Consider the following 17,500-nt stretch of genomic DNA (forward strand, 5'->3'; position numbering starts at 1 on the left):
TGTTAATTGAACAAGTCTAAAGAGACATATAAACAATAAATCAATCAATCAATCAATCAACCAATCAAGGGGAACAATGATATTTCAAACATGTCTATTCAAAATGGGATATTCCATCTTTTCATAATATATATTTGATTCATATACTTTGATTTGTATAGAAAAGTAGAAAACAACATTTAGACTAGAAATGAATGAAGAAAACAGATCTGTAGGGCTCGCACTGTTGATGAGTTGCTTAGTACCCTGTGAAGCTTTTTTTTGCGTGCGTGCGTGCGTGCGTGCGTGCGTGCGTGTGTGGCTGCCTGCCCGGGGCAGATATGTCTAAACTGAACCCGCTCAAACTCACAGCTTTAGCAAAATCCCCTTAATGAGGAATAGAGTCAGGGGTAGACTGCTCTTTAAGCCCATTATATAAACTCATGCTCCCAGCATTCGGTGAGAATCGACTATGAGTCTAAAACTGGCATAACTACACTGAAACCAATGCTGATCAACTGATTACAGTATTTGCCCCTGTCACTTAAAAAAAAAAAGATGAAGTAGACACTGAACAAGAGTGTCTAATACAAGTCTACAGCTCGTTCTCCACGGAAAAACCACTAAGTACCAGGAAAGGATGGAAAAGACGCTCTTCAACAATCTTTGTATACAAGCTCTGCAAACTAGCAAACTAGCAAAAGCAGCATCAATAAGACAATATAGTCACAGAATATGAAATATTCAAACACACACACACACACACACACACACACACACACACACACACACACACACACCATTACCATCAGTGCCCTCCTCATAGCACCAGTCGTTCAGCTCACATCCATCACCCGTTAGTCTCTCCATCTCTCTCTCTCTCTCTCTCTCTCGCTGTGCTTCTCTCTCTGTCGTTTCCCTGGGTAACTCACTTCTTAGGTAACATCGAGCCTCGTTGGTAACACACACTCAGCTACAGTCAGTCTCTCTCTCTCATACACACACACTTTACTTGAGTCAGATTAACAACAAACACACACGCTATCCTAAAATATCAAAGTGCCCTTTACAAACACCCCCATGCCAGGAAGTGTAGAGAGAGTAAAACAGAAGCAGAAAAAGAAAGAGGGAGAGAGAGAGAGAGAGAGAGAGAGAAGGAGTGATGGAAAGAGATGTGTTTGAGCAGCTACTGCTGAGAGCTGAGGCTGAGCATCTTGATTGGAGGGCAGCAAGGCAGAAGGAGCCAATCAGAGACGGACCCTCCTCCTCTAACCCATAAGCGCTAACACTCACACACACTTATCCCAGCCTCTACTTCCCTTTCTCTCCCTCCCTCTCTCTCTGTCTCTTCAAGGACACAGAGCATCCATACATCTTTAACAATGGTTACCATGGTGACCACCAGCCTCTATACACTGGACTCAAACACACACACAGACACACACACACACACACACACACACACACGTATCTGTTTATCTGACTTCCCTATAGCCCCGGGGTGCCCAACCATCCTGCAGGTTCACTCCAACCCTAACCCTGACCCTAACCCTGACCCTAACCCTAACCATAACCCCAACCCTAACCCCAACCCTAACACACCTGATTCTACTCATTAGCTACTCCTCAAGACTGAGAGAAGAGGTGAAAGACCTTTTGAGAAGAAATGAAACACTTACAGAAGATACACACACACACACACACACACACACAGTTACACACACACACACACACACTACACACTTACAGAAATATTTGAGTGTCTCCTCTATTTGCTCTGTGGTCAGGTCGATTCTGGCATCCGGTGAGAGGAGGGGTGTGTGCAGCCAGTCGTCATGGTCGTAACCATAAACAGTGTCAGCCCGCAACCGGTACACCGGCAGCTGCTCCTCCAGAAGACTGATAATCTCAACCTCTGGAAGGTCAGTACTGTTACACACATCTGACAGAGAGAGAGAGAGAGATAGAGACAGAGAGAGAGGGAGAGAGAGAGAGAGAGACAGAGAGAGAGGGAGAGAGAGAGAGAGAGAGAGAGAGATGGAGAGAGAGAGAAAGAAAGAGAGAGATGGCGAGATTGTTACATGGTTATGAGAGAGAGCATCTGTACTGTTATATACATTTGAGTCAAAGAGATAAAATAATGGAAGTACTAGGATCTATGTTTTAAATTCCTGCTACTACCGATATGCTTTCCAGATATTTGCAGATATATTGCCTATCGGCTTTACAACCGAAGTTGGAGTTGAATATACATTTAAAAAAATAAGATATGTATGGCTGGATCAGACATGGCTAAGAATGGTGGAGGCTGCAGGCTGGTGGAGGTAGAAATCGGAGGACGGGCTCATTGAAACGCAATGAGGAATGGTTGATACCATTCCATTCCATGCATTACAATGAGCCCAACTTCCAGTTTCTACCTCCAGCGGCCTTGACGGGCTTAGAGTTCTCCGGAGGAGGGGTTATCATTCCCCTCTTTTCTTCTCAGCACCCCTGTCAATGGTTCCTTTAGTGGTGAGCAACGGCATTGCATTGCTAACATGGCCGCTGTCCGTGGTGCTGACCACCTGTATAAGGAGCCAGTGCTGTACTTCAGAGTCACCACACTGCTCAGGTTTACCGACGTCATTGGTAGCTGAAGTAGAACTTTATCTCTTTTGACAATCCAGGTCCACTCAAGACCAGCTAAGTTCTTCATTTAAGGATTTTTCGGTAGTTCACACACAGAACATGGACCCGCAAACTTTGATTTGACAATTGTGTCTCTCTTACAGCTTTGCAGCTGGGCTTTTGGGAGAAATGAAGTGCTATTTTAGGAAAACTGAGGCCTGATAAACACACATTCACGGTCACATACCTGTGACTTACACACACACACACACACACACACACACACACACACACACACACACACACACACACACACACACACATATGATGGTCTTACACATACACGTACACAAACACACACACACACACACACAAACACACCTGTGATGGTCTCGGCGTCCCTGCAGACCCGTGGAGCCGGGTGTGTGTCGGGCTGGCTGGGTTCCGCCTCACTCACATACTGCTCCTCCTGTGTATGAAACAGGCTAGGTTCTTGGTCTGGGTCTAGGGCCAGGGGCAGGGGAGAGGCCGGGGAGGCCAGCTTGGCTAACCTATCACTCTGGGAGAGAAACTCCGGGCCATGGGCCTATGAGCCTGGAGCTCCACTGGGTTACCAGGTCCCTGAAGGGCAAGAGGAGCTACAGAAGCCAGGACCTGGAAAGAAAGAAAGAGAGAGAGAGAGAGAGAGAGAGAGAGAGAGTGAGGGGGGGTGGAGAGAGAGAGACAAAGAGTTACGTACATACAGTACATACACAAATGTATACCTAAGTCTGAGGAAAAAGAGAGCAGCAAAAAAAAACAGAAAAAGAGTCACACACACACACACACACACAAACACACACACACACACACACACACACACACACACACACACACACACACACACACACACACACACACACACACACACACACACACACACACACACACCTCTTCACCTGACACAGTGCTCCATGCTTCATGCAGTATGTTTGTGGAGAGAAGAAATGTTGCCACACATTCTGACCAGGAGATAATCTTTCTTTCTAAAGCAGTGCAACATGCTGACTCTGCAGCGGGCCGCCTGCCAAGCAGCCAAGCACAGAAATCAGATCACATCCACTGCAGAGAGGCCCTTTTCAGGTTGGTATTATTTATTACAGTATGTTGGTTCCAATACATTTTCAACCCATAGAGGTTGTCTGTGTCTGAGTTCAGGTAGAGACAGCAGTGGTATTAGAATGACCTTGCAGCGTCGGGTCCTGTTTCTGCAGCAAGGTTTGGTGTTTTTATTGCAGAGACACTACAGTACAGCAGTGTATTCTCCTCTGTGTGAGGAGATGTGGGTTAGAGAAACAGGGATGACTGGTCCAGCCAGGGGGACACAGTCTAAATATAGACTGCACATGTGTTTTTTATACCATTGCTCATTCCATTCCATGCATTACAATGAGCTTGTCCTCCGATTTCTACCTCCACCAGCCTCCCCTAACAAACACACACTCCTATAGAGAGTGGTGTATTACCACTACAACATTGGGATGCCGTTCTCATTGCAGAATGTTACAGTACATACTTCAGAGTGTGTGGGAGACAGACATTGTAACAGACACACACACACACACACACACACAGACAGACTTACAAATCACTGGTGTATGGTATAAATTGTGAAAAGTGAAAGTCTCTTGTAATTCCCCAGTACATTATTACGTCACAACATGGTGTGGTGGGGGGATGGGATATGATTTGGGTTTTAAACTGAGGAGATCAAGAGGGGGATTATAAGTCATCCATCCGACCGCCATCTCCCCAGCCCAATTCCAAAAGGGCGACCCAATTCCAAACCAACCCCTAGCCACTAATACTATGAGCACTTCTTGACTTGTAGATCTGTAGGCCTAATCAGTAGGCCTAATGGCTCCATCCTGACCCCTGGTATGGCAGGTGGTATTTTCCCCCTTGCTATCGTTATCTAGGCTATGTAAAAAGCAAATAGTAGTGGCTATAAGGGTTGAATCGTGAGAGGCTGTGGACTTGTCTTCATCAGAAACCTGATAAAGATCCATGGTTGTCAGCTTTCTCCCTAGAAATGTAGAAATACACTGTAACCTGTGCCTAAGCACTGGTGTGGGGTCAGGTCACTGGCACTGGCATAAACATTAACTGCTCAGCTAGAGAGGCTACATCACAGAAGTGATATGATTCTTTGGCATGTAGAATAACCCGATCAATTAAATGTATATTGATTATCTCTTAAATTGCAATATTGCATCCCATGTGCACTATTAACGCTCCAAGGCCAGTCCCTTATAACCTATTCCATCATTGTTCTAAACATGCTCAATCTGAAGACGGTCCGATAAAGCAGAGGACACAACCGGAGTTTAGGATTTTGCATCCGCGTTGAGGGTGTGGCTTTAGCTACATCACGACGTCGCGTCACGGATGCGGCTCACATCACCTTGCAAAACAATGGCAACGTTGTGTAAATGACCAAAAACCGAAACCAGAACAACCAACTTGACCACTGAAATCCTCGAAATACAATGGATTGTTGTTGTTTTTTGGTTAGGCTATAGACTGCATGCCTAGTATCTTCATTTTCATACACACACCCTAATGACAAGTTGAACGTTGTTGATAAACAATAGGCCTAGGCTAAATACAAAAACGTACTCACAGGGTCAGCACCGATTCCAGCAATAATAGTGGCCTTTAAAAAAAGATATCCTTGTTAAGCCAGAGAGTAGGACGTTATCATGTGGTGGAAAGGGCGAGCGTTGAATTTCCCCGGTAGCCTATAACGGTATCCTCTATTCACGAGAACTTTCCCTACCGGAAGATCGTTAAACCTATTGTCAGTAGACTTCACCACGATTAATCTCTTTCCAGTGTTCAAGGTCACGTTAGATGTGTTCCAAAACTCGGTTGTAACATAGTGTGCTTTACTTCGCCTACAGCCATCTCTCTCCTTCTCTCTCTCTCCCTTTCCCTCTCTCTCTCCCTCTCTCTCCCTTTCCCTGTCTCTCTCTTTCACCCTATGTCCCACTGAAACACCGAGCGGACCGTCCGTTACGTCACTACCCACAACTGGTGCAAAACGTAAGCTACACGGTACCGAGAGAACACGCGTTGAGAGAGAGGGAGCGAGAAAGAGAAGAAGCGCACGTTCCACTCCCACTGGCAAAATACGAAACAAATCCATCAGTCATGATGGATTTGAGCCTGGCATATTCAGTTATATTTCTCTCTCTCTTTCTCTCTCTCTCTCTCTCTCTCTCTCTCTCTCTCTCTCTCTCTCTCTCTCTCTCTCTCTCTCTCTCTCTCTGTGTGTGTGTGTGTGTGTGTGTGTGTGTGTGTGTGTGTGTGTGTGTGTGTGTGTGTGTGTGTGACTAAATTAACTGTGTGGGAGGACAGCTGCCAAGGCTGAGCTGCAGAACAAAAATGTTCCTTCTTTCGATCTAACCTTCATTCAGATGACAGGACAGTAGCAGATGCAATTAGCCTCATCTAGGCCTAGTATTACTCTGTCACCATTTACCTCCACCTGTAATCAGCCTAGTCAGATAGCTGGATGAGGGGAACACACACACACACACACACACACACACACACACACACACACACACACACACACACACACACACACTCACACACACACTCACACTCACACACACTCACTTACTCACTCACACTCACACACTGGCACAGAAACAACTAAACCAACAAAGAATTGTTAAACTCCAATAGTTCTTCAGTGTGGAGACAGTGCTGACTGGACAGCATGCTGTCAGAGAGGCCACCTGATTGGATAAATGACCTGGGGGGCCTCAGGATAGAAACAGCCCCTCTTCTTCCTGTATAGCCGAAAAAGGTCCACAAAGGACTGCTAAGCCCGAACTCATTCAACAAAAACAACTTATAGTTTTATTTTGTTGATACTTTTCCCAGCACCTTGACTACACCATTAAAGTGTGACCATTCAACCTTTGTAAAAGAAAAGAACAAACAAACAAGAAATACCTTTTAGAAGGTACATGTGGACTCATGGAATATCTGTTATTTTATGTATCTACTGTATGTGATTGGTATATAGTGTCATATATCTATGTTGGGGTATGTCTATGTTGGGATATATCTATGTTGGGGTATATCTATGTTTGGGTATGTCTATGCTGTACTCCTACAAGTGACTGCCTCTTTTTCTACTTTTCTACTTTCTCTTTTTCCAGACAGGAGAAATACAAAAGCTTCCGAAAGCACATGCATGCATTATTTACCTTTTCTACCAGTGCCCACGTAGTGCTTACGTAGCCTTTATGTAATCATAACGTAGCTCCTGTGTAATGCTTATGAAGGGTTGGGGATGTAACTAAAGACAGCATGGGGTAGGGTTAGGGTAAGGAAGGTTAGAGGTAGTTGGGTGGTGGGTTGGGGTGAGGGTGAGTTGGGTTGGGGGTGACAGGGTTTTATGAGCCATTGATGAGAGACTATGCCATAAAGGGCTCACCGCATTGTGAACTCAAGTCCTGCATGGGTCGCATGTATTGATTGACTAAATCTCTCTCTATAGGAGCTATTGATTTGATGTCATGAAAGCAACCCCATGTTATTCCTCCCCGTTTAGTGAAACAATTTGGATACCTACCTACCTCCTTCCTTCCTTTTCCCTTACCTCAGATTAACCTGAGTGTGTTTGTGTGAGCCTGTGTCTTTATTTGTGTGTTTGGGGTAGTGTGACCTCTGCATCACCTAGGGAACCCTGTGTTGCTGTACTGCTGCCCACAGTGCACCATGACGACGCAGTTGATGGCACAGAAACACACAGAGCATCAGGTAGAAAAACACCACTTTTATTGAGATAATTCCAGACCATAACACAACAACAGCATGTGTGTGCATGTATCACATGATTCTAGAGCACAATAATGTGTGTACTGTATGTGTGTCACACAAAGCTGTTTTATAAACCATGGGAGAATGAAGGCACTGTGCAGTTGTGCTATCAGCAAAAAACATCATCCAAAAATAATTTCCTGAACAAGCCACACACACACAAAAGCATCTCAACCCAAGCTCTTACGCTGAGTGTCCCACACAAACCACCACCCTCCCTCAGTAGTCCACAGCTACCCCCCACCCCCCCATAAAACTACATCTTTCACTCCTTTTCTCTTTCACACCATAGTGGCATTAGTGGTACTTCACAGTGTGTGTACACAAATCCATGCTAGTGTTATGTACATTGAAGCAAGGTGACTCAATTGCATGTAGCTGTACATTTACGTGTGTGTGTGTGTGTCTATGCCACTGTAACATATGTAGCGTCAGTCGTAACGCCACAGTTGTTATCCTTCATAGCCATGAGAATGTATCCATCGTTTCCCCAGTAGGTGGACCAAGAGTTCTTCACCAGCCAGTAAGAATCTCCCTGTAGGACACCGTAGCCCACTGCAAGCACCGCATGGTCCAGAGAGTCAGTGGTGTTACCTAGAAAACAACACAAAAAAAGTGTTTTAACGTGTGTGAGCGAGAGAAAGCTTGTGTATGGGGTGTGTGTGTGTGTGTGTGTGTCTATAGTACGACAGTTAGGACTGTGGTGGACACCATGGCTGTAGAAAGTCGCTGTGTGTTGTTAAACTCACCGCAAGCAGGTTCATAGTAGACGCCGTGGCTGTAGAAGACGAACGACCGGTGTGCGGCGTCGATGCTGATGGCCACCGGACCGTGTTTAAACAGCGCCACCTTGAGGGCCTCTTGATCGCCTGACGTCACGTTGGTGTAGCTCTGAACACGGGCAGTCAGCTCTGATGCATTGAGGTGGCAGAGGCCATTCTGGTAGAGGACACACACACCACAAGGACAGATGAAGTACAGTCAGAGCAGTCTGTGTGTGTGTGTGTGTGGTATCTCTATGTACAGTACAATGCGTGTGTGTAACATATATATACACACACACACACATCTCTCACCATGCCCGTATAGGCTCCATATGTCTCTGAGGTAGCGATGCCTCCATGTTTCATGATCCACTCATATGCCCTCCATTCTTCGCCCCCGTCACAGCCGTTGTTCCCAAAGCCCCAGGAACAGTCCACTAAAATCTGCTGGGACAGAACCTGCAGAGACCCAGACTGCCAGAGAGAGAGAGAGAGAGAGAGAGAGATGCTATTATTTACCAAGCCTAAGCAACCTGCCCAGTGGTGAGTACATGTTGTTTGAAGTACAGTAGAGCAGGTATCAAAGGTGTTGGCTGAAAACCTTTTGAGTGCCTAGGTGAAGTTATGGGTGGTGGTGCTCATTTTGAATTTCCTGTCTTTTGCGGCTTTTGACAAGCCATAACATCTCACTTAAAATATACTTTTTGGTCATTCATTATCTAGAATGTCGGTCTGCTTGTCACACACAACGAAAGCCAACATTCCAAAGTGTTGTATCAAACCTTACAGAAATCTACAGAGAGAGATTAACATAATGGGGAGTACAACTGTGGTAGGTAGGGGTCTTAGAACTACTAACCAGAATGACCAGAGGCCACAACCCTGCTGCAGTGCTAGATACAAGGGAGAGAGAGAGGGGGGGGGGGGGGGGGGTAATAAGGAAAAGGAAAGATAATGGACAAAAAGGAAGAGATAGAAAAGTAGGGACAGAGAAGGAGGGTTGCTAGGCAACTTCTGCAATGAATGCCTCTAGTAATTATGGGATACAGAGAGACCATTCACCTTTCATTATGCATCCTTCCTATGTCCCCTTTGAAAAGAAAAACATCAAAAAAAAGATCTGAGAGATTGGTTAGATGGCCATGTACTTTTTAAAGCTACTCTATGAGTTTGTTTGCGACATAAAGCCATCATTACTGTGCCCTCCCTGGGTGTTAAAACAGCAACATGGCAGCTCGACTCGACTGTGGAACGGGAGCCAAAGATTGCAGGGTGTAGAGTGTGATGTTAATGGCTAAGAGTGGTAGTGTGTGTTCTCACCTTGAGGAAGAGAGCGCCCTCTACTGCTCCGGTGGTGGCAAAGCTCCAGCAGGACCCACAGATGGCCTGGTCCTTTACTGGAGTCACAGCACCTACACACACACACCAGCATTTCTGAAAGTCACTTCCAGATCACTTGTGAAATGTCACGTCAACATTTTAATGGAAAAACACTGGTTTAATAGTCCCCTACACACACACACACACACACACACACACACACACACACACACACACACACACACACACACACACACACACACACACACACACACACACACACACACACACACACACACCGTAAAGCCTCCAGTCCAGTGAGTCCGGGACCAGCAGTCCTCTGTAGAGCTGCGAGGGGAAAGGCAACCCTCTGTTGGGGGTCTTGCCGTGTCGCCGGCCCCTCAGAGAAGCCAACTCAGACACGGAGCGATCGGACAGATGGTTCACTGTCAGAGAGAACGACAAACCTGCTCTGTTCATAGAGTGGACGTACCTGAGAGGAAGGAAGAAAGAAAGAGTGAGAGAGAGAGAGGGAGGGAGGGAAAGATCAGAACTAATATGCAAAAACCTGAAATCCTCTTAATCTTTCACCACAGTACAGTGGAACAGATAGAGCAATAATCTAATCTAATAATCTAGCACTTCAGACTATTGCGATGCACCCCATCCTCTCTCACCGGGCGTTATGAACAAACGCGTGCTCCCTCTTCTCATGTTCCCTCTCATCACCATAGTGACGCTGAAACTTCTCTTTGAAGTGACCGAACAGTCGCTGGGCATGGCCTACAGAGGAAGTGTGGATCAGATCTTTCATTGGATTGGCCAACATGTGGTGCTCCACCCCTGGACCAGGAAAGTCTCCACAGGTCATCCCTACGGAGGGGGAGGGGAGAAAGAAAGAAAGAAAGAAAGAAAGAAAGAAAGAAAGAAAGAGAGACACACAATTGAGATGGTATAGCAGGCAAACTGTACACCCTTGGGTTTAAGATGGTGTGTTTGAGAGTGAGCATGTGGCTTGGTGTGTTTGAGAGTGAGCATGTGGCTTGGTGTGTTTGAGAGTGAGCATGTGGCTTGGTGTGTTTGAGAGTGAGCATGTGCATGCATCTCTGTGTATAAGCATGCATCAATGTGGTACACACCTTCCGGCAGCAAGAAGACTTTGGGGTCCACGTGTGTACTAAACTCTTTGTAGTCCACCAGATATTTATCATAGTGAGATCCCAGGAGAGTGTTGTAGCCCATCATCTGGTAGTGCAGGGGCGTGGCCGGCTCAGCACGTCCACTGACTCCGCCCTCTGGCCGCGTCACCCACAGTGTGTAGGTGTTCTTCTTGTGGCCGATAGTCGTCACGTTCTGCCAAACCTCACACAGCGAACCTCCATAGTACTCCATCCTGATAAACTACACAGACACCCACTTTGTTGATTTATCCAAAACATTTGTTAAGTGTTTTCAACTGTTTTTGCCAACTGTCTGCAATGAGTAGTACTGTACAATAGATACCACACAATAGATACCACACACACACACACACACACACACACACACACACACACACACACACACACACACACACCTGGAAGCCCTGGAGGTCAGGCAACGATCCCTGAGGCGTGACTGTTTCCTCCTTGGTTCCGTTGACCTGGAAACACTTCATCACATTTAGCTCCTCCTCCGTGGTCTCAGGAGTGATCTTATAGGATGTTCCCCAGGGTAGCACCGCCCCTAGCTGGTATGTCGATACCTGGCCTGTGTGGACGGACACAGACAGGCAGGCGGGCGGACACAGACACAGACACAGACACAGACACAGACACAGACACAGACACAGACACAGACACAGACACAGACAGACACAGACGTTAAGGAAACGTTTGTCTGCAAAGATGTGGAAAACAGACATGGTGAAAGATAATCCAAAGATAATAATTGTTTTCACCTGTCTTGAATTTCCAGCCTAGTCTCAGCCTTTACGGTAACATTTACAGCCTTTACATAACATTCCACTACATGTCAAGGAGCCACTTCACAATCTCATTGTGTGTTTCTGTCTGTGAGTGAGTTTGGGCTCTAAGAAAATAGAGAAATTCTTAAAAGCACTTGTACATCTAGGGGAAGTTTCTTGAAGAGGAGTCTTGAAGAGGATTGTAACATGATTCTCTTTCTCTCTGCCTAGCTGTCTAGTTTCACTTCATTGAAGCGCTGATGTTTCAGTCTAGTGACTTAGGTCAGCAGAACAGCTTCTCTGTTCCATATCTGTGACTCAGTGACAACCACAGTCTCAGGGTTAGAGGTCAAGGGTTAGGGTGTGTTACCATGGTAATAGTCAATGCGACTGGTCTTCGCCTTCAGGTCAAACCAGGCCTCAAATGGCTCCTTAATCTCAGCATAAGGTAGGGAGATCACACCTGTAACACACACACAGACACGATTTAGGTACACAGCAAAATATACTGTAAAAAGATCAAGAGAGACAGTCAATAGACAGACACGTTTGAGTTTGAATGATGAAACTTGATAGACCTATGTAACTCACCTTTGACATGGTATGTCTTTCCAAAGTCTGGAACAGAAGGGAGCGCTTTCCCCTCTGTGACTGTGGAGGGAGAGAGAGAGAGAGAGAGAGTTTTAATGTAACTAAACTAACCCTTTGCAAGATCAGTGTAAAACAGCCTACCCCCAATCTTAATACAACATAGCCTACTCTGTTAAATTCCCAGAAATGCAAAAAAACGGTCCCTTATTGGCACTGCCACAGCAGGTACAGGCTATCCCACACACAACCTACAAAGTGGGCCACAAGTCTTCAGTGAAGTGCCAAAGTCATACTCTGTGAAACTACCAATCTAGTCAAGGTAAACATAAAGAGACCATTGGAAAAGTAACGCTCTGATAAAGGCTACTGTATCATTCCCATAGCCCCAATGTGTGACTAGACGGGCTACCTTTTACATGTGGATGTTGTGTCTAGTCATACATGGGGGGCTTTCATTCCCAAGGCAGAAGCATGGTCGCGCCAGCTTGCCAAAAGTTCGACGGCAGACAGCAAGTCACTGTTTACGCTGCAGATTTTTGCATGGTCACTTCTGCAAGTCAACAGACCACCAGTGGCCAGGGAACTAACTGGTCGTCTGTCACAAGATGTGTCTTCTGTCGACAATTAACTTGATCACAAAGGCAGTTCATTCCGCTGTATCAAAAGCACAACTCAAATGGCAGGTTATTTGGGCTTTAGTGTGAGGTAAGGAAAGCACGATTATAATCATGTAGCTATCTTAACATAAATGTTATTCAAATCATTGTTAAATAGATTCGAATAGAATGTCTCTTACCTGCTGCGGACCAACACAACAACACAGCAATGGTGTTCCAACGCCACATCGTTGCTTGTCCGTATGATTTATCTTGTTTTGAAGACAGAGGATCACAATGACAAAAACATACCCGATCCAAAATCAGCGCAACTCGAAAACGAGGTGACACAAAGTCGCATTCATTTGTTCACGCTGTTCATAATTGACATCTCTGTTTAACCAATAAAAATGAAGTCCTTGTAAAAACGCTCTAATCGGATGGCAGAGCCCGGTGCTGTGGGCTTGTGGATCATGTGATTTGTGTCATATGATGATTTCGTTTGGGGAAACAGGCCATGCCCACCGTTCTAGGATCAGATTGCATTACCCGGACCTAAAGCCTATATAAATTAGTGGTTAAGACCAATTTCAAAGTCTATGGTTAGGACTCATTGTTAAGAAAATATCTGTATCAGTGGTTACAGATAAGATGATTTGTAAGATAAGACCATTTATGTAGGTCTATATTTGTGTCTGTGCTGAATGTTGGATGGTGTGACGTTTACCACAGGTTCTGTGTTAGAAATGGATGAACTCACCACTAGGGGGCAGCACCTCACCATATCACAGTGAATGACGCAATTAAATCCTACAACACTACACAGTCAACTCTAATGGAAGTCTATGCTTTTGGGGGGCGGTTTTGATTGCATGCGCCACAAGATCATTCTGCTATTCCGAAGCAATTAAAGTACGCCTAAAGTATTTCCAGTAAATCGTGACTGGTGAACTGCACTTTGGAGTATGCACTTATCAAATCTGCATTTATCAGGAGTCACACATTGTATGTGTGTAATAGCCTAATGCATTGTGACTGTCAGCATTCCAAGTTTCAGATACAGCAGGCTACACCCATATGAGCTCAGAAGCGGACCGTAACCTGTTTCTTTAATATTCATTCATTACTGTACGACTTTAGTCATAGCCCAAAGTGTTTGTGTATTCAAAATCCTAAATGTCAATGTTGCATTTTGTATGCAGTAGCATGTCCTAGTTTATAATTCATTGAGGAGGTGAGACAGTAACGGCTTGTTTTGTATGTCTGGTCTGAGCACACAGAAGTGATTGTGCTATGTCTTCAAAACATGCTGGTTGAGTGTGAGGTGATGTTTAAAGTGTATCTTGTGTGTGCGTGCATGTGCGTCTGTGTGTGTGTGTGTGTGTGTGTGTGTGTGTGTGTGTGTGTGTGTGTGTGTGTGCATTTGTGTGTGTGCCTGTGTATTTAGGAACTGAACTTTGTGTGCTAAACTCATTCTGTCAGCAGGGTGTCTAAGGGCCCTAACTCAAGTCATGAGATAATACTGCAACAGCTGAGAGAGCAGCAGGAAAACACGATCACCAGTGTGTGTGTGTGTGTGTGTGTGTGTGTGTGTGTGTGTGTGTGTGTGCATGTGCGCGCGCGCGTGTGTTAGATAATGACGCACACACAGAAACAGCTGAGAGGAACAGAAAAACATAGTCAGCAGTCATGGGAAAGTGTAGCTGAGCTTTATCCTAATAAGTTACCAATGGGGATAGTTGTCTCCTCACTGGGATTGATCCAGAAGGGGGAGCTGTGCTTGAGCATGTGAGTGTGTTTTGTTTTGATCACCATGGTCAGACAGTGTGTCAGACATATTTTGCAGTATGACCATCACAGTCACCTAACGTGCTGGGATGGGGGTGGGGCAGGGGGTTGTCAAGTTCTCCCCCAGTCATACTTCTGACCACACAAACACACACACACACACACACACACACACACACACACATACACACACACACACACACACACACACACACAAGCACACCCACAGTGATTGCAGTGAAAGGGGGATCTGTCTTCCCTCGCCGTGTTGAGTCTCCTTTCACATTCTCCCTGTGCTGCTGAGCTATAAATACATACATCCATAAACACACACACACCTCTCCTAAGTCCTCCAAGGCTTCTGAACATTCACTTAAAGGGATAATTCACTAAAACTAAAAGAACATTAGAGAAGGTAAATATAGAGAGAAGGGAACTGAAGGAGTGATTCTATAAGTGGACATTGATTGTAAACAAACATGAGTTTAATACTCCGACAACAGGAACATCTGTTATATAATAACCACAAATACTGTACAAAGACATAGTTCAGACACAGACATTGAGTATAAATATATAATATTTCTACTACATGAGAGCTTGGGTTTGGCCTCCCGTACTGTGGAGTAATACAGATTACTGGAGAAACATCACAACAACTGAGCTTGAACAGCTTCTAATCACACCTACCTCCAAACACGTACGGACAGACTCACATACAGAACACACAACAACAAACACTGAAAGGTCAATTGCACAGAGGAGAATTGAGAAGCTATATTCTCTGCCTATTTGATGGTTAGCCTGCCTGTCTGTTGTTTATTAATTCACTTGTTGGATAACAAAGTTGGTTGTGGGTTTGTGAGCAGAATCACTGTGATAGACTACTGATTGTGACAATCATTGCATACTTTTCAAGCCCATTTAATTTCACATCTAGGACAAAATACATTTTTTCAACGTATTACTAAATGTGCATTCCTACTTGCAAGCATTTTACAATAATGTGTTGCCTTCTGTTTGAGGTTGAACAACGATGAGTTTAGGCTTTTATTAATTCATTCATTTTATTTCATCCTTAAGTGAGAAATGATTACAATATGGATTATTTTACTATCAGAGATATGATCTTCATTCAACTTCAGCCAGATGACCTCTTTGTAGTTTCTGATTGGTTGATCATTCAGATTGAGGGCGGTAGAGAGCTACATTTGTGAGGCCTTTTGGTTGCAAGTGAATACAATTTTGCACGCAGCAGATGGTCATCACCTGCTGCCTGTGATGGTCATCACCTGCTCCCTGTGATCTCCTGCCTCCCTGGATTAACTAACCCATGAGCACTCAGCTCATCAGCAAGGCAGATCATTTGGTTGCAATTGGCCCTATAGAGTTCAGTTCCAGTCAGAGAGAGGGACTGCAGTCTACTACCCCCCTGACAAACACACACACACACACACACACACACACACACACTCAGTGGAAGTCCCAGTGGAAGAGGGACTGCCCCTCACGCACAGGCATCAGGGCTCACTAGCATCTTCAGTCACTCCCTCCACTCGTTCAGTTCCTGTCAGAGGAATCCCCATGGAGATCAAATTCTGTCCACTCCTCCATTTTGAGGGTCATTCCAAATAAGGGGGGGAAGTTTGGCATGTCATGTCATTTTGCTCCCTCCATTGGAGTGTTCCAAGAAGTAGAATTCCCCCGCTCGAATTCCCCACCAATCCGCTTCCTCCTCTTTCACTCCTCTTCAAAAAATGTGTATAGTCACTTTCAGAGTAATCAAAAGGAAGGGTGGAAGAAGTCAAATACAAATAGAGTTGATAGAGTTAAGCCTTAGATAGCTTCCTTTCCTTGTATCCTCTCCTTCATGACGACTCGAGAGCATACTGTTACGGAGTCGGCGCTGGAGCTCAGGGGTTAAAGGTCAGACGTGAAGGGTGAGAGATGAGCTATGGGTCCGTTAAACACTATTGAGCAGGAGGGCGGCGGGAACAGGCGTGGACGTGGCGAGATCAGGGGTCACAGTGCTGGGGTCATTGTCAGGCTCATTCCCAGAGACCTGTATGTGTGGTTGGGTCAGCGTCAGCTTGTTCAGACCAGCCTCGAGCTTCTCTTCTGCTCCTTCTGCTCTGTCACCTACAAGACACACACACACACACACACACACACACACACACACACACACACACACACACACACGTTAAAGGTGATCACGTTTCTTTCCAAACTGACGATAGAAATCAAACATATAACAAGCTACAGATAGATATAGATATTTTTAGAGGCACAAATAGACTGGTTAGCCCCCCCCCCCCCCCCCCCCCCCCCCCCCACACACACACACACACACAGTGACACACACCTCTCTCTTGGTCACAGTCTGGGGAGGATGCTCCACTGCACTGGCTCCGAGGGCCGAGGAGAGGAGAGGCATGCCCAGAACCACACAGTGAATCTGGGTCATGTGAGCCACAGGAGCTGGGCAGCTCCAGAATACCAGGACAGGAGGAGGAGAGGAGGGAGGGAGAGGGGGACAGGTAATGACAGGGGGTGGAGAATGAGGAGGAGGGGAAGGGGCAGGGCAGATCGAGAACAGTGGAGGGGTAAGGGAGAGAGGAGGAGAAAGGATGGGAGGAGGAGGAGGAGGAGGAGGGTATGTCTAGGGGTGAGGAGGTGGCGTGTGTGGTGGTCTCTTCCTCTGACTCTGCACTGTGGCTGCCCTCTTCATGAAGCGTAACAGACACCACTGAAAAGACACACACACACACACGTACACACACATTTAAACACACACACACATTTTGGGGATGGATTTGGTTTGGAGTGACCTTTAGTTGATTTTGGCATGCTATCCTAGTCCAATCACTCACTCGACAGGCCGTCCGACTCCATCTTAAAGTTAGCGATGTCATCGTTGCCCCCTTCTCCCTCCGCCCCCACGCCCCTCCCCCTGGCTCCCATGGAGAGGGAGCGTCGCCGGGCGTGGATCTCCTCTGAGATGGTTTCTAGGTTACAGAGCGCCGCAC

General features: G+C 45.8%; 3 protein-coding genes across 4 annotated transcripts in view; all 3 read right to left on the bottom strand.

The window, feature by feature from the left end:
- trak1b (trafficking protein, kinesin binding 1b) overlaps positions 1 to 1,864 on the bottom strand; it is a 9,514-nt gene extending 7,650 nt beyond the window's left edge. The window contains exon 1 of one of the 2 annotated variants that reach the window (XM_083681036.1): positions 1,727 to 1,864. Coding sequence is in view for 1 of the 2 variants with exons in the window: in XM_083681035.1 (XP_083537161.1) it covers positions 780 to 849 (70 nt within the window). In the remaining variant the exon portion in view is untranslated. Of the gene's footprint in view, positions 1 to 779; positions 1,064 to 1,726 lie in introns of those variants that run through there. The other variant, XM_083681035.1, reaches the window with a different exon arrangement.
- Positions 1,865 to 7,408: 5,544 nt separating this feature from the next.
- On the bottom strand, positions 7,409 to 13,090 carry LOC310812324 (digestive cysteine proteinase 1). Its single transcript, XM_083680835.1, has 11 exons — positions 12,884 to 13,090; positions 12,088 to 12,147; positions 11,867 to 11,959; positions 11,128 to 11,300; positions 10,691 to 10,952; positions 10,229 to 10,424; positions 9,851 to 10,044; positions 9,552 to 9,643; positions 8,544 to 8,705; positions 8,217 to 8,406; positions 7,409 to 8,061 (listed from the first exon to the last, which is right to left on the bottom strand). Exons 1-11 carry the CDS (start codon positions 12,930 to 12,932, stop codon positions 7,874 to 7,876), a joined length of 1,659 nt encoding a protein of 552 aa, XP_083536961.1. The 5' UTR covers positions 12,933 to 13,090; the 3' UTR covers positions 7,409 to 7,873.
- A 1,853-nt stretch (positions 13,091 to 14,943) lies between these two features.
- LOC310811783 (SH3 domain-binding protein 5-like) overlaps positions 14,944 to 17,500 on the bottom strand; it is an 11,919-nt gene continuing 9,362 nt past the window's right edge. Inside the window, exons 7-9 of the mRNA XM_083680081.1 lie at positions 17,345 to 17,500; positions 16,837 to 17,220; positions 14,944 to 16,610 (exon numbers count right to left, since the gene is read on the bottom strand). The exon at positions 17,345 to 17,500 is cut by the window's right edge and continues 61 nt beyond it. Coding sequence (XP_083536207.1) covers positions 16,435 to 16,610; positions 16,837 to 17,220; positions 17,345 to 17,500 — 716 coding nt within the window. The 3' untranslated portion in view covers positions 14,944 to 16,434. The remainder of the gene's footprint in view (positions 16,611 to 16,836; positions 17,221 to 17,344) is intronic.

This window comes from Argentina silus (genome assembly GCF_951799395.1).
Source record: "Argentina silus genome assembly, chromosome: 11".
In the NCBI taxonomy this organism is placed as follows: Eukaryota; Metazoa; Chordata; class Actinopteri; order Argentiniformes; family Argentinidae; genus Argentina; species Argentina silus.

Excerpts from the sequence above, each read along its gene's own strand:
- LOC310812324 (XM_083680835.1), bottom strand. The coding sequence starts at position 12,932 with ATGTGGCGTTGGAACACCATTGCTGTGTTGTTGTGTTGGTCCGCAGCA. Across the intron at positions 11,301-11,866 it reads TCGCATTGACTATTACCATG|GCCAGGTATCGACATACCAG; the intron begins GTAACACACCCT and ends CCGTCCACACAG. Across the intron at positions 8,706-9,551 it reads AGGGCGCTCTCTTCCTCAAG|TCTGGGTCTCTGCAGGTTCT; the intron begins GTGAGAACACAC and ends TCTCTCTGGCAG.